The 14,524-nt window shown below is 51.9% G+C and overlaps 1 protein-coding gene across 2 annotated transcripts in view; it reads left to right on the forward strand.

The window, feature by feature from the left end:
• Positions 1–290: 290 nt before the first annotated feature.
• CDK18 (cyclin dependent kinase 18) overlaps positions 291–14,524 on the forward strand; it is a 39,910-nt gene continuing 25,676 nt past the window's right edge. The window contains exon 1 of one of the 2 annotated variants that reach the window (XM_037410368.1): positions 291–707. Coding sequence is in view for 1 of the 2 variants with exons in the window: in XM_037410367.1 (XP_037266264.1) it covers positions 9,393–9,436 (44 nt within the window). In the remaining variant the exon portion in view is untranslated. Of the gene's footprint in view, positions 708–9,192; positions 9,437–14,524 lie in introns of those variants that run through there. The other variant, XM_037410367.1, reaches the window with a different exon arrangement.

Raw genomic sequence — 14,524 nt, forward strand, 5'->3', positions numbered from 1 at the left:
AATTGCAAAACCTCTACTGACAGGAGGGATGCTCTGTAGAGGGAAGACAAGGATTAATATAGCTGGGGATATAAGAAATTAATTAGTTTCAGACAGACAATGTTGGCACCTCCAGTCAGCCTGATTTATTTCCACGGCTGGTCTATTTTTGGCAAACTGAGAATGTTTGGCTAAATATAAGAAGAGAAATAGCTGGAACGGGTGGCAAAGCTGCTGCTAAATACATAACGCCACCGGGGTGACGGAGGCTGAAATTCCCGAGGCGTTCGGGTCCCGGGCGCGCCCCCGGTCCCACGAGAGCCCGCAGGACAGCGGGAAGCGCCGCGGGGGGCACGGGGCGCCGGGGCGGGATCCGTGCGGGGGGGTGCGCGCCCCCGCCCGCAGCGCCCCCCGCCCGCAGCCCCCGCCGCGCTCCCGGCCGTCCCGGCGCGGCCCCGCCGGGGCTCCTTATCCCGGGGCTGCGGCGGGGAGGAGCCAGCGCCGCACCGAGCGGAGCGCCGGCACCGCGCCGGGTCCCGCACCGCGCCCGCACCGCTCCAGCCCCTTCCGGCGGCAGCACCGGCCCCGCTTCTCCCCCGGCAGCGGCAGCGGCGCCGCGCCCGCCCCGTGCCCGGTGCGGCCCCGCAGCACCGCCCCTGCCCTGCCCGGGACCCGGCGTGGCGGCGGCAGGAAGGAGGAAGGAGGGAGAGCGACCTGCGCGGCGGCCGGTGAGTGCGGGCTGCGCACCGCGGCGGGCCGGGACCCCCGCCGGGACCCCCGCCGCCTTTGGGACGCTTTGGGCAGGAGTGCCCGGGGAGGGGATGGCTGAAGTTGGACGGGCGGCGAGGGAGGGCTCGCTCTGCGCCAAGCACAGCGAGAAATAATACCTGCCTGCGCCCCGGCGGAGGAGATCCCTGCGCCTGCTTTGCTCCTAAACGTAGTTCAGGGAGCCCTGGGCAGTCCTTCGCTCGCTGCTGACTTCTCCAGCACCAGACACCCCGGCATGGTCTCCCTGTGAAGGACCTGCAGGGGGTCTTCTGTCTGCAGTGTGAAAGTTGGGGGGCTTGCAGGGGGGCTGACACGCGGGGTCGGTCTGTCTGGGGGGTTTCCCCTGCTCAGGCTGGAGTCCTGCTGCTGGATGGCCGGCAGCATGGCATTCTCCTTGCGCTGCGTTTTTTTGCAGCTGGCTGTATCAGCTGCATCTCTCCCAACACGCCTGTTGCTCCGACAGTTTCCCAGGGGCGTGAAGAACTCACCCCAGAGAACACCTGTCCTGGCAGGGAGCTCCCCAGGCCGCCCGCGGAGAGCTGCTCTCCCTGCCGCCCCAGCACTAGCTCCTGCCCAGCCGGGCTTTAATAACTTGGCTCTTCTCTCCATGAAAACAAACCGGGATGAGCATGCTGGCTGGTGGGCACAATGGTGGCATTAGCTGTGAAAAGAAGAAAAGCATCAGGGTCAGGCCTGGGGCTGCTGGCGTTGGGTTTTTTAGTGCTCAGCATCAAGCGAATGAATGGTGCGATGTGTGCGTGCTGAGGATCGGAGAAGGCGCCTGGAGGGGAAGCGCTTTGCTCAGGCGGCAGGCAGAAAGTTAGTGCCTCTGGATGAGATCTGTGAAAGGGCAAGTGCCTTCGGACAGGACCTTCTTCCTGCAAGGAAACAGGATTAATTTCCTCCTCAGTGGTAATGGGGCAGCGTGTAGATCTGCAACATGTGCTAACACACAGAGCTGAAATGTGGTGAACGCAAGCAGAGTCTTGTTTTCCAGCCTCACGAGGCATTGACAGGGCATCTGGGTCACCCCGTCTGTGGAGAGGTCACGAAAACCAGTTCCCACGATCCTGAAAAGATTCCCTTTATGCAGGCACCAGCCCATTAGATAATTGGTCAGTTGGTGTCAGCGGGAACACATCAGTGGTGGCGCGCTGAGATCCCAAATTGCTTTTGTAGTCGAGAGCATCCTCTCCTCCCTGGAGAAGGTACAAGTACGTCGATGGGATGTGACGTGATGTGTCCAAGAGCCTGACGTAAAGAAGGAGCAGAGGCAGGAACAGAAGGGAGGGCACCTGGTTCACCAGCTGGCACCTTGCCCGTGAAACTTCATCTCTGTGTGTATATCTGAGGCATTCCACTCGCTGTTTACTGGTTTTCAGACTCTCTTTGTCATGTCAGGGGACTTCTGTGCAAGTTTCGGTGCCCGTTCTCTGGGTGGGACCACTTTGGACGATAGATTTCATAAATTTGTTTCCAAGGGCCCAGACTTATTCACTAATGCAGGAACGTATTGGGACCTTGTCCAGATGAGGGCAATTAGTAAATGACCAGTGGAACAACCTCTCCAGCAATGGCTGGGAGTTCCTCCTGTCTTATCCTGCTTGGAAAAGAGAGGAAATTTTGTAACTCAAGAGCAGGACTCTCGAGATCTGACCCTGTCCCTGGCCTTGCTATGGATTCTGTCTGACCTTGGACATGCCACCGTATCCCCATGTCTGAGTTCCCCCATCTGTTAACACTTGACCTTGCTTTGTTCTCTGAGATTTGCTCCCTGAGATCTATAGAGCTTTGGGATGCTGGCAGAGATAGGCGTGGAAGCACGAAAATCCTTGTCTCAATGCTGTGAGGGCCCCTTTCACTAAACAAGCAGTCTTTGTGGTCCCCTGAATGGACCCTTCAGACAGGCTTCACTGGCAAGCGAGTGACAAAGAGCGAAGTGATGGTGTCACGTATTTGTATGTTACAGGTGACTGAAATGCAGCTGACATGCCCGGCTGCCTTTTACTGGCTTCCAAACTAGCTGCTTTAAATCTTTAGCTGCTGCCTTGCGTGTGCATTTATTGCCATTGTTGCCGTCTCGTTTATCACAGGCACGGGCTGGGGTTCAGCCCTGCTGTGCCAAGAGCACGGGGGCAGGAGGAGACCGTTTTTACCTTCTGCTGCTGGCACGGTAGCTAGGCAAGATAGATGAAGGCAGCTGCATTTTGCGTACGGGAAGGTGAAGAGACAAAATGGCTTTTTCAGGGTGCTACAGGGAGCCTGTAGCCTGTGGTCGCGCGGGGAGTTGAGTTTTGACCTCCCAAGTCCATGAGGATCCCTCAGTTCTCTCTGTCCTGCGCCCTGCCACTTGGTGAGACGGGAACCTGTATATATGCACTTTCCCTATGTCCTGTATGCATTAAAATATCCACATTGCAGTTTCCACTGGGACCATCCCCTTGGTCTGGCCTTGTGGAGAGAAATGAATGTTTGGTCAATCCTTGTAAACCCTGAGACATTCCTCTGGCTTCCATACAGACCTGAGGTTTGGGCCAGGAGGTCTGAGAATTTCCAGAAAATCTGGGACACATGTTTGGAGTCATGTCCAAATAGTAGTAAGAGTTTCCAGGAGAGTTTATATTCAATAAGAGCCTCCCAAACTCTCCGTCCATGCTCAGGGAAATTGAGGCAAACTTAAAGCAGTTTCTCCCAGGCAACAGGACAGGGGGTCTTGACTCTGGGACCAGCTACAGAACTCAGAAAATATCCCAACCCAACCTGGCGTGAGTTCCGCTCTGCATAATTAGCGTACTGAAACCCTGAAAGCTCAGCTCTGCTCCATGACATGGCCTCAGTTTACATCTTTACAGGTAGAAAAACAATAGAAGGTCTCTATTTAAAAAGGCCCTTCAACCTGCTTTCAGCAAACTTTGTCCATGCAAAGGGTTCAACCTGCTGGGTTTGCTTTTTCTCTAAATTCACTTGCTTCTGCTGTTTGTAAAGGGAAAACTGATAGCCGAAGCAACCTGTTGATTAATGTAGATGCGAAAGCCCAGATTACAATCTGGTGAAACAATTAACTTTGCAGAGTCGATCTGTAAGCAGAGGAGCATCTTTTGCTCTCTCTCTTACGTTTCTAATCAAGATTTCTTTTCAGGTAGCATTTTGCCTGCAGCCAGTGTGCTCATCAGCTTGTTTGCTCATTGCTCACAATCTTAGCTTGTATCTTGTCGAGGGCAGCCTGGCTGGAAAAGAAGCTGGTTGTGAAATTATTTTCAAGCCACAGAGCAGAACTAGCAAGGCTTGAGAGATGGCTGGGGTTCATCTGGGGCCTTTTGACACTGCTGCAATCTCTCATTTGTCTTGTTCTTTTCTTTGCCTCCCTCCTTTCGTGCCTCTTATTCTTGCGTATCTCCAATCACAACTTGAGATCTGTATTCTCTTGCCTTCTGGGGTTGCTGCTGTTTTAGGAATGAGCTCCAAGCCACCACAAATTAAGGCTAGATTTTTGCAGGCAGGCTAGGCACCGCGTTCCCGCTGTCAAAATATCCACATATATTCAGCACAGCGTGCCTGCCCACTGGGCTGATTTCTGTTGAAAATCTGACCATTTCTTTTCACACCTGAGCAGCAGCTGGGCTCTTGTTAAAATTCTCACTCGTGCTAAATCCATAATGCACCCACAGTTTCGAGTGCAGGCAAGACCTGCGGGAATACAGCTTGTGAAGTGGAAGGTGCTCAAGGCTTTGGGGCACTTGCTTCAGAGAGTTGGATTCAGATGCCAGCACCAGCTCTTCTGGTTTTGCTTGTGGCTTTTCTGCGCTCCTGTCTTACGTCAGGTACTGTCCCTGCCATGCCAGGGTGCTGGGAGGATAAATAACTCTTAAAAGTGTTCACACGGTGGAACAGAGGGGTGTTTGACCTGCTATTTTCAAAGATGGATGCTCATTGCTTTTTGGGAACCAGGCCTTCCAGAGCAGCTCAGGTGGAGACATTTCAGAACATCTCAGGCTGTGCACAGACAGGCTGGATCAGACGCTGACCCGCTGTGAGCCTGGTCATTTTGGAGCAGGGACAATCTCTTACTGCTGCCTTTTGCACGGCGATCCTCAGTCTCTGAGGCCAGCAGGCACTACCGTAACAAAACCAAATCATTTGAGTAGCAGATCCTGATACCGAGCTGTCAGGGGCCCGGTGCCAGTCACCTCTGCCAGCCAGCATTGCAGGAACACATGGTATCATCAGAGCCGTTACCGCTTGTGATGCGCAGAGGAGGAAGCAAACAGGATGGTGTGGTGTTGGGTTTACTGCCCTGCCGTTATTGCACAAGGAAGGGAAAGTGCACAGCTTCTGTGTGCACCTGGAAGGACGAGCGCTGCTAATGAAGACACTTCATTGCCAGTTAATGGTGCATTCAATCCAGTTATTTTGTGACTTTCTCAATTTTGTTAATTACACCCAAACAATCCACCCTCGCGCCACCCGTGAGCTAGTGCCATCATCTTCATTTACCAGGTGGGGAAACTGAGGCAAGGAGCGTATTCCTGGTGTTAGCAAGCTTCTGTCACTGGTGGCACTGGATCTTAAACCTGAGGTCTGAGACTCTCTCCAACATGTGCTGTTTTGTGCTGTTTGTAGCCCGTCTCTTGCTGTGGTTGGGGGTGACGTGAATTTTACTTGTCTTGTGGGCACCCTTTCAGTTTTGGCTCGTGCCTTGCCATGTGGTAATGTTTTTATTACTGAAGACTTCTACGTGAACCCTCTTCCCCTCTTTCATCCCCAACCTCTGAAATGCTCAGCTGTTTCCTTCAAAACAACGCAAATTTCCCCAGCTGGGGGCTCTGGGGTGGGACGGGAGGCTGGGTTTGACCAGTTTCCTGGGGTGCTGCTGTTCTTTTGGTGACTTTTAATTGAATTGCTAAATTAAAAGGGAGAGGCTGTTGAAGCTGGCCATAAACACTGAAACCTCTGAAGAAATCAGAATGTGCCTTTTTTGGGAAGCAGAAACATTCCAAACGTTCCGTTTATTTCTGTTATTTCTCTATTTTGATTTAAATAGTTTTACTCGGTCTATTTGATTATTTGGGAAGTGTTAATGTGCTGGTCACTCGGGGGTTAGGATTCATGATCCCAGTTAGATTTAGCTGCAATCTCCCCCCGGGCTGTTGCTTTTTCTGCACACCCACTTTTCCCCAGCATTGCCCACACTTGAAGCTGTATCTTTTTTTAGTTGCTAAATCTGACAAGGTTTATGAACGGGAGCTTTAACTCTGTGTTTGTGAACATGCACAGGCATATAAATTCATCAGTGTTGGATTTTTTCTGTATTCCAGCATGGAACATCACCTGGAGCTTGGTTTTACGCCTTCTAGCATGCCTTGAATTATTTGGTGGAAAGCCTCTTAGGCTGGCAGCTCATGTACCAAGCCTGTGCTGCAGCATGTGCTGCTAATTTATAGATACCTAAAGATGCAACCAGGGACCTATGGAGATCTTCAGTAGCACTTTGGGTTGGGTTTGTGGTTTTTTTTTTTTAATTTATTTTGGGTTCTAAAAATCTGGTTTGAAGAGTATAATAGCAGCTGAAGCGATCGCTTTTCACCCAGAAAACGCATCCTGCTATTGTATCTGCCCCTGTTGGTAGGTGGGTTAAATCCTACTTTCTGCCTTACTTTACCAGATTCTCAAGTGGTGTAAATCAGCATTGCTTGGCTGAAGTCAGCAGCCCCAGACACGGCAGTTTTGTCACCAGCCAAGGCTGTGAGTGCCACAGATCCTCTCTAGTTTTGTAGTAGGATCTCTTCTGTAATGTGTGCTTGTCTCATCTCTGCTGCCACCCAAGAAAACACAGAGAACTAGAAACTGCACTCATTTCTGCTGTACCAGCATCGCCAGTGGCCTGCTAGAGAGCTTCAGAAATTCAAGATCCAGTCCTGATACAGTAGATCTGGGCAGCAGCGATCTGTAAATGACAGACCACAGGACGAGGTGCTGCGGTAGTGATCTGGAGGTAGGATCCAGGGCGAGATCTCCTGGAGTTTTCCTGGCCGTGCCGTTGGCTCGCTGTTTGACCTTGGGCTAGTCCCATCCCGTCTCTGCAATTCTGTACTTCCCATCTTGGAACTGGGGGGATATAGCCAATTCACAGCTAGGCTGAGTACGGTTTGGTCTTCGTGAGATGCTGGCTATCCTTGAGCGAACAGCGATCACAGAAGGGCGAGGAACTGATTTCTGTGTTACTGTAGGCACAATCACCTTCCTGGCATCTGTTCTCCATGCCTCAGATTGGAGCAGCAATTGAAGCGCAAGGGGGAAGAAGCAGTAAGGAAATCTGCATTCAGCCTAAAGTGTAATATTGCTCCTGCTACAGACATTCCCGAGGGTGGTCAGCTTGTAATTATTAACCGATTATGCACAGTAATCACCGTGCCACAGGATGCAGGAAGCAAGGCGTCAGGAACAAACCATGTCCCACAAATAGCAGCCTTTTCTTATCTGTCCTTTGTATTTTGCTCGTCGTGGTGGTATCTGACTACAGCCCTGCCCATCAGGCTCGCAGTCAGCCTGTGGCCGGACACCTCTGCGTGCTGTTTGCTTTTCGTGCTTGCAGTTAGGGGACTGAAGGCCAGTGTTAGCCCAGAACAGGGAACAGCTACATCCCGAACTGTGGCTGCGAGGAGGACCTCTTTTGCAGGTCTGCCAATGTTCCCTGTCCTGCTTGAAGAAGACCACATCTAGGGGCGAGCCTTTGGAGCCCTCGCAATCTGCCCCTACAATAAAGGCATTGAGATTGGGTGTTTCCTGAGCAAGGCACTGGCCAGAGGAGGTGAATTAGAAAGTCTGGAGACTGAAAGCCTCTGTTTGTCCCGGGAGCAGGTTCGGCACAAGCGAGGAGCTGATCTGCCGGCAGTGCCAGACTGGAGTGCCACGGGCTACAGGCGCCTCCAGCGCAGGATGCGATGGGGTTGGTCCCCATGGCCCACCAGGGATGGGTGTGCTGAGCAGAGCTGCATGTCATTAGGGGTCTGTGGGAGCTGGGGGACAGCGCAAAGCCCACGTCACCCCTCACAGCAGCTTCAGACAGAGCAGGGAAAGAACCTGTGCAGTGCCTTAGTACGTCAGCTGGCATGTTTTCTTTTTCGAGGAAGAACTGGAATCTGAAATGCTGCCCAGTGCAGAGGAAACCTCCGCGGGGCCAAGTCTCACTGTAGGCTTGTGTGGTCGAGGCAAGAAACCTCTAAGGGATACCTCAGACTGCCCTGGTCAGAGGAGCCGAGGGGTTTGTTTTTCTGCCGGTTTGGTTTTGGATTCAAGGCAGAAAACTTCTCTGACGTGGGTCTGAGGTGGGGGAGGATGGGCTGTTGGGGCCATCAGACATCATCGTCAGCATCGAGAGCTGCTGCTATGCCTGTAGCTGGAGACAGGGACACAGGGACCTGAAGCTGCCGGAGTGGTAGCATGAGCCCCGCAGCCCTTGCATTGACCAGGCACCTCAGAGCCATTTCTGCTCTTTGGAAAGCTCTGGAAAGGCTGCGGATGGTCTGGTGGCACCTGGGCTTTTAGACAGGGATTTGCAAACACCACTTGCAGTGTAAATCGGTGCGTGTGGGACAGAGAAGCAACATTTGCTGCCTGGGAGTCTGAGGAGGAGGCAGGACTAGTGGTTTTAATGCTCTTTTTCATCATAGCCAGGCGTTATTTTGTGTCTCGTCCAAAAGACAATTAAAAATGTAAAGAGTGCCTCTGTGTCCCCAAACTTCTCTCTCCATTAAATGAAGCATCCTACTTCGTTTAATGTAAACAAAGCACACACCTCCCAGTACCACCTTCACGTTCCTCCTTTCCACCGAGATCCTCCTGCTTTAGCAGTAGCTCTCAAAGCCCCTGGAAAGGGCAGTGGCAGCGAGGACCTTTCCCATCGCTTGTTGCTGCCCTGCCCCTGGAGAGCCATGGCTGGGGCGTGCAGAGGTGCCGTTGGATTCCTCTCAGCCGGGAGCGGGTGCTTCCTCTGTGCAGGGGGTGCAGAGAAAAGGTCCGACTGCGTAATTTTAATTCCAGGAAAACACCACACCGTATGGGGGGGAGAAGGCGTGTTTATATAAATTACCATTAACAGCATGTGTTCTATTTAAGTACTTAATCCCTTTCAGTCCCTCCTTATTAATGATTAATTGTGCAACTAATTGCACTATGATAGTACCATTGCGAGTGCAGCTAGTTGCAGTGTGTGCAAGCAACCCCACCAGTATTAAACCAGATAAGAATTTCGGGGGGGGGGGGGGGGGGGAACCTGGGCTCAACTGATGCTCTGCTGTGTGAACATAGGCCAAATCTCTCGTCTCTTTGGGTCTCAGGATTATAATCCTTTCTTATCTTGAGTGTTTCCTATGAAGCATACAGCTTATCGGCTCGCGAGGCAGGAGAGGAGCAGAATTGAATGCAACCCAGCGAGCTTTGAACAGCCCTGCTTGATGTAGTCCCTTTTCATCTCGCTTTCTGAGCTTTAAGTCTCCTTGACTCTCGTGGCCTGTTACTGAAAACCACATGGAAATACATCTGTGTTTTGATTGGGGGGGTGGGGTGTTATATTTGAAATTATTTCCAGACGTGCTTCTGATGTCTTACAAAAGGGCAGTGGACTGCAGGCTACGGGTCAATGCGTGATGCAGCCCAGCATCTATCTCTTCCTGACCGTGTCCAAGGGCTGGTGAGTCCGACCATGTGTTTTCCTGTGAGAGATCGCTCTCCCTTGCTCTCTTTCACTCTGGTTATCTCGTGCTGGGCTCTGTTATCTCCCCCAGTTCCCAGGGCTTGGGCAGAAACCATCTAGCTTGTCAAGGACGCCAGAGCTGCCGGCAGCTGTGTGGGGGACTCAACCAGTGTGCCAGGAGAGTTGTGATAGTTTTTAAAGTGTAGGGGGGAAGGTGGGTTGGGAGGGAAGAGAGAAATGGAAAAATGAGTTGTTTTTTTTTAAAAAAAGAGGTAAATACTTTAAACCCACCAAATAGACTTGCTTTGTCTGCCATTCCCATGACTGACATTGCAACTTTCAGGACCCTGAGCAGTGAGCTGGGGCTTGGTTTGGCTTGGTGAAACAGATGTTATTTACAGTTTAACAAGGAACAAGGTTTATCTAAACAGTGTGCGCTTGCCGAGTTCCCAGATATGCATGAAATGTTGCCCTCCATAGGGAAGTGAGCAGAGCTTTGCAGGCACTGAGGCGTGCTTAATCTGTTTATACATGTTTCGTCTGGGATATCTCTATTTGATAGCCGGTTGTGTCTGTGTTTGGTTTAACATGAAAATGTCATAGTCGCGGTGGTGCTTAGCTGTGGTGGGGTGAGGCTATTAGGGAGGTAGGCGTCCCCAGGCAGCGCGGAAGGATGGCTGAGGATGCCCTGCAAGCATGTGCTGCTCTCTCGGGAACAGAGGTTTCCTGGAAGGCAGCATCTCACTAGGTTTTGGATCCTGGAGAGCTTGCACCATCACAGTGCCTGGGCTGGGCTCTTGGGCAATCCCACAGCCTCCTTGTAGCATCCCTGTACTTAAGGAAAATGGTGCTGCTGGTACAAAATACCTGATAAACAGCTTTCTGAGAAGAGGAGATTCAGCACGGACATGGGACAGTCTGATGTGCAAGCACATCCGTGTCCTGGGCAGCCCAGGGGGATGGAGGTACACCAGAGGATGTCAGGAGTAAAGGGGAAGAAATGTCTCTGCATCTCAGGCCAGCCTCCTGTCTTTCTGCTCTCCCAGCTTTTTCTAAGGAAGCTGATGGATGAGGCAGGACAGTTACGGAGGAAGTTTTTGCTGTATAGGGCACATGCCCAAGCTGGTTGGCAACCCCCAGATCTCAGGAGCTGCTGTATACAAGGGGAACCCCGCAGTTAATGTCGGTTGTGCTAGTCGAATCCTAAGTGGAGAAGGACTGTTTGAGAATCTGCTTCATTTGCTTTCACTACTTGCTCTCTGAGGCATTTGCTACTGTGAAAATCCCTTTTGCTGTTTGTTTCTGCATTATTCCTTACCCACAGGTGGCCCAGACAATGTCTGGTTTTCACTGTGTTGCCCAGCCCCTGGGTCTTTGCAAAGTGGAAATGCTTCATGTGCAGAAATACGGCGTGTAGTGTTACCGGCAGCGGTATCGGCGCTGAGATCTGAGAAGCCAGGGAAGGAATGGCCGGGGCACTTGGCTCCCTTCAGATTAGGGAGAAAAACTTGAACGTTGAGAGGGGAGAGAGCGTGGGGGACAGGAGAGCAGGTGAAATCTGTCTGTGCAGGAACAGCTTGAAGAGTTTGCAGCAGCAGGGCACAAACCGTGCGTCCCCCCGGGGGAAGCAAAGTGCTCTCAGCCTTCGAGGTGCAGCATGTGCGCGGGCCAGGGGCGAGGGAGAACGATCGCTGCAGACTGCTCGTGCTGATGCAAGGGTGTCTCAAAGCCTGGCATCTACTAGGCAGCAGCACAGAGCCCTTGCCAAGTTCGCTGCCTCAAAACAGTGCTCTTATCACACTGGGATCCCTGGCAGCCACCTCTTGGCTCAGGAGGCTTTTTAAATCTTCTGCCTTCCTCCAGCCTTGACAGCAGCTTACTGGAGCAATCCTTTCTCTCATCGTGAGGATGAGGTGTGGGCTCTGGATCTGGGAAGCAAAGCCAAGCCAGAAAGATCACATGGATGCCCACCTGCACATCTCACCCCTGGCTGGGGCTCTAAGCCCCGCTGCGCTAATCGTGATAAGGAAGGGTCTGGATAAAAGATATCGCAGCGTTGCTCTTTGCATTGTGGGGGAGAGGGGGATGCCAAAAGTAATTACAGTTTGTGCTGTGCTTTGAAATCCTCTGATTCCTCAAGCGTTGGCTTGTCATGCTCCCTACCTGTGTGGCAGCTCCCTGCCTGTGTGGCTGCATTTCCCTCACATCTGAGGGAAAAATACACACACACACGTGCGCAAAGCCCTCCAAGGATGGGTGCACAACTGGTTTAAGATTAAATACCAGATTAGTGCAATCCTTGGCAGGGAAATAGACTTGTAGTGTTTGCTCACCACCTTCCTACCATGTGACTATTCCAGAGCTTTAAATAAAACAGATTTGAAACCCTGCTGCAAAGAGTTTTATGTGCCTAATGCCAAGCAGTGGTACTGCTGCTCCAGAGCGCGGTCCTGGGGAGAAACCCAGTCCGTAGCTGGTACTGTAAACTCTGCTGGAGTGGGGAGAAGTAGGTCAGGAACACCGTCCCCTTTCATTCTGGGCTTTTCCAGTTGCTGCAGAAGGATCTGTCCGAGGGCAGTGGGGGCTGGTTTAGCAGCTGTGTCAGCTCCGAGGAGCTGCTGGATCTGAACTGGGAGCTTGCTGGGGGAGGAAGGAGCATGAATCCCGTATGGTGGTGTTGTTTGTACAGTCGCTCCAGTTCCTACTCCCATTGCCAGGGCTGGGTGGCATGGGAATCCAGGTATCTACAGGTTGTGGAGCATAACTGGCAGAGGTCTCTGTTTTAAGTGTGTTCTATCTGGGTAGGACAAGGCAAGCTGGACTCCTTGCATTTCTAGTCTCCTAGAAAATGTGTGGCAAAGAGCCGAGCTCTAAATTGCTTTGAGTGCTTGTGGTGGTGCTACTTCTTATAAATGTTGTGCTTCTGTTTATATTAAAACTGTTTTCTGTTTTTTCTGGGAAATTTGGTCCTGTCAAGATCCTTTGATACCAGGGTCCCTCTGGTAAGACTTTTCATGAGGATCTGGATTTCATTTGTTCCCTTCACCTTTTTGTTGTGCACTGGTTGCTGCCCCTCTCCTTTTTTTTGCACCAGAGGTAGCTGCATTTCACAAATTCCACACGACTATCGGGTGTACAGGGTGTATTTTCTGTTTCTTTAAATACCCTCCCTGGGAATGCTTTCAGAAAGGGGACCCGGGCAGCAGGGCTGTGTGATCCCTCTGCTCAGCTGTCCCTGCGGAGCTGAGGCATCGTGATGCCAGCTGAGCTGTGATCATACCCCTGGGCAGCAGGTCAAGGCTGACTCCTGTGTCTGCCTTCCACACTGCTGAAGAAATTATTACCCCCAGTCCTCATTTCGCACTGATACCTTCCTTTCAGCCTTGATCTCACACGCCAGAAAGAGAGCCCTTGGGTGGAAGACGAAATCATGGGTCACAGGAGGAAAATTCCAGTATTTTCTGTTAAAGAGAGAGGGAAACAACCTCTCCTGGCGCCTCCTGACCACTGCAGGGAAAGTGGATCCTGGCTTTCGGTGAGCTCTTGTCTGTGCAGCAGTCGCAGGCAAGCTTGCAGCTCTGGGAGCTCTGTGTGGGCTGGGGAAAGAACAAAAGCTCTAATTTAAAAAGAAAAAAAGAAAAAAAAAAAAGGAAAAGGAGGAAAGAAAATAGCAATTAAGAAGGCAGCAGACCCTACATACCCCATGCTGCGTGAGGGTTTGGATGACAGCATTGCACAGCTTTATCCGGCGGGATGGAGCTGCAGATGTGCTGAGGGAGAGGCTCGGTGGGACTTGGTCTCTCCTGCACCAGGGGTCTTCTCCTGTAACGTGGATCATCCTTCCCACCCCGTAGCAAAGGGAAGGGCAGGTGCTGACAGCCTCAGCCACATGTTAAACACTCCTGGGAGAGAAAGTAAGAGGCATTGTGTTACTGAGAATGACTTTCTTTGGCAGCTGGAAGCTGGCACCCTCTTCGCTGTCTCTCCCAGCCACCTGGGAACGCTGGCCACCAGCTGCGGGGATGACGGGGTCTGGTTTGTCTTTTTGGAGTGTCTTCAATTCGGCAGGTTCCATGAACACTTTCTTGGTTGTGCTTGTATATTCAAGAGCCTCTGGCACTTTTGGGGTGTGACATGACAGCCAGGTGACAGGGAGGTGATGCTGGGAGAGGGCAGCACAGGACATCAGGTCTCCAGGGGGCTCGAGAGGAGCAGGCAGGCTTTGCAGCAAGGTCCCTGTGGCAGGAATTGCCAATCTGTTTTGGGATGTGGCTTGGATTGTGTTAGTTAATTGTCAATCAACAATCAGTTGAGTGTCATAAAAGGCGAGGACCAGGCTGGCTTTTGCTAGTAATGTTCCTCTTCAGTAATTACTTGTGTTGATATTGCAGTAGCTGCTTGCTGTGCTGGAAGCTCGGTATGCACATCGTGCAATGCTTGTTGTGAAGGACATGCCCACGGTGTAATAAAAGGATGCAAGGAGAAAGTGAGTCATGGAAAAGGGGGGAGAATGTCTAAATATCACACAGCCCATCGGCAGCACCTCTGGGAGCATACCTGAGCTGTAAAGGGCTGCTGCCTCGGCAGCCCCAGCACGGCTCTTTGTTCCCAGGCATCACACTACAGCCCAGGTCTCCTGGATCATGGTCTAGCAGCGCCGTATAAGCGAGGCAGCGCTATCGTCACGATGAGCACTGCCAGCGGGACACGTGCCCTGAACTCCCGAGCGACTGTAAATTAAGTCTCAATCTTAGATAGCTGCCATAGCAAAATTGAGTATCAAAGGGAGTGTCTGTCTTGGAGCCAAAAGCGGTTGTGTTGGGCTGCAGGGGGAAAGAGTCGTGCACTTTTGCTGAGACTCATTTCCTGCTGCCTGCCCTCCTGGTGCAAACCAGCCGTGATGGATGGGTTGGAGCAGGGGATCCACTGATCTACAGCGGCTGCGAGTCTGGACCGTGCATCCGCTGAAAATGATGAACGTACCATAGAAGCACTGACACGACCACCTTCAGGGCAGCTCGGCACAGCAGACAGTGTGAGCACTGAGCTCCCACCCATGACTGGCGTGTCTGTGGTGGACAAACT

This window comes from Falco rusticolus, chromosome 17 (assembly GCF_015220075.1).
Source record: "Falco rusticolus isolate bFalRus1 chromosome 17, bFalRus1.pri, whole genome shotgun sequence".
NCBI lineage: Eukaryota > Metazoa > Chordata > Aves > Falconiformes > Falconidae > Falco > Falco rusticolus.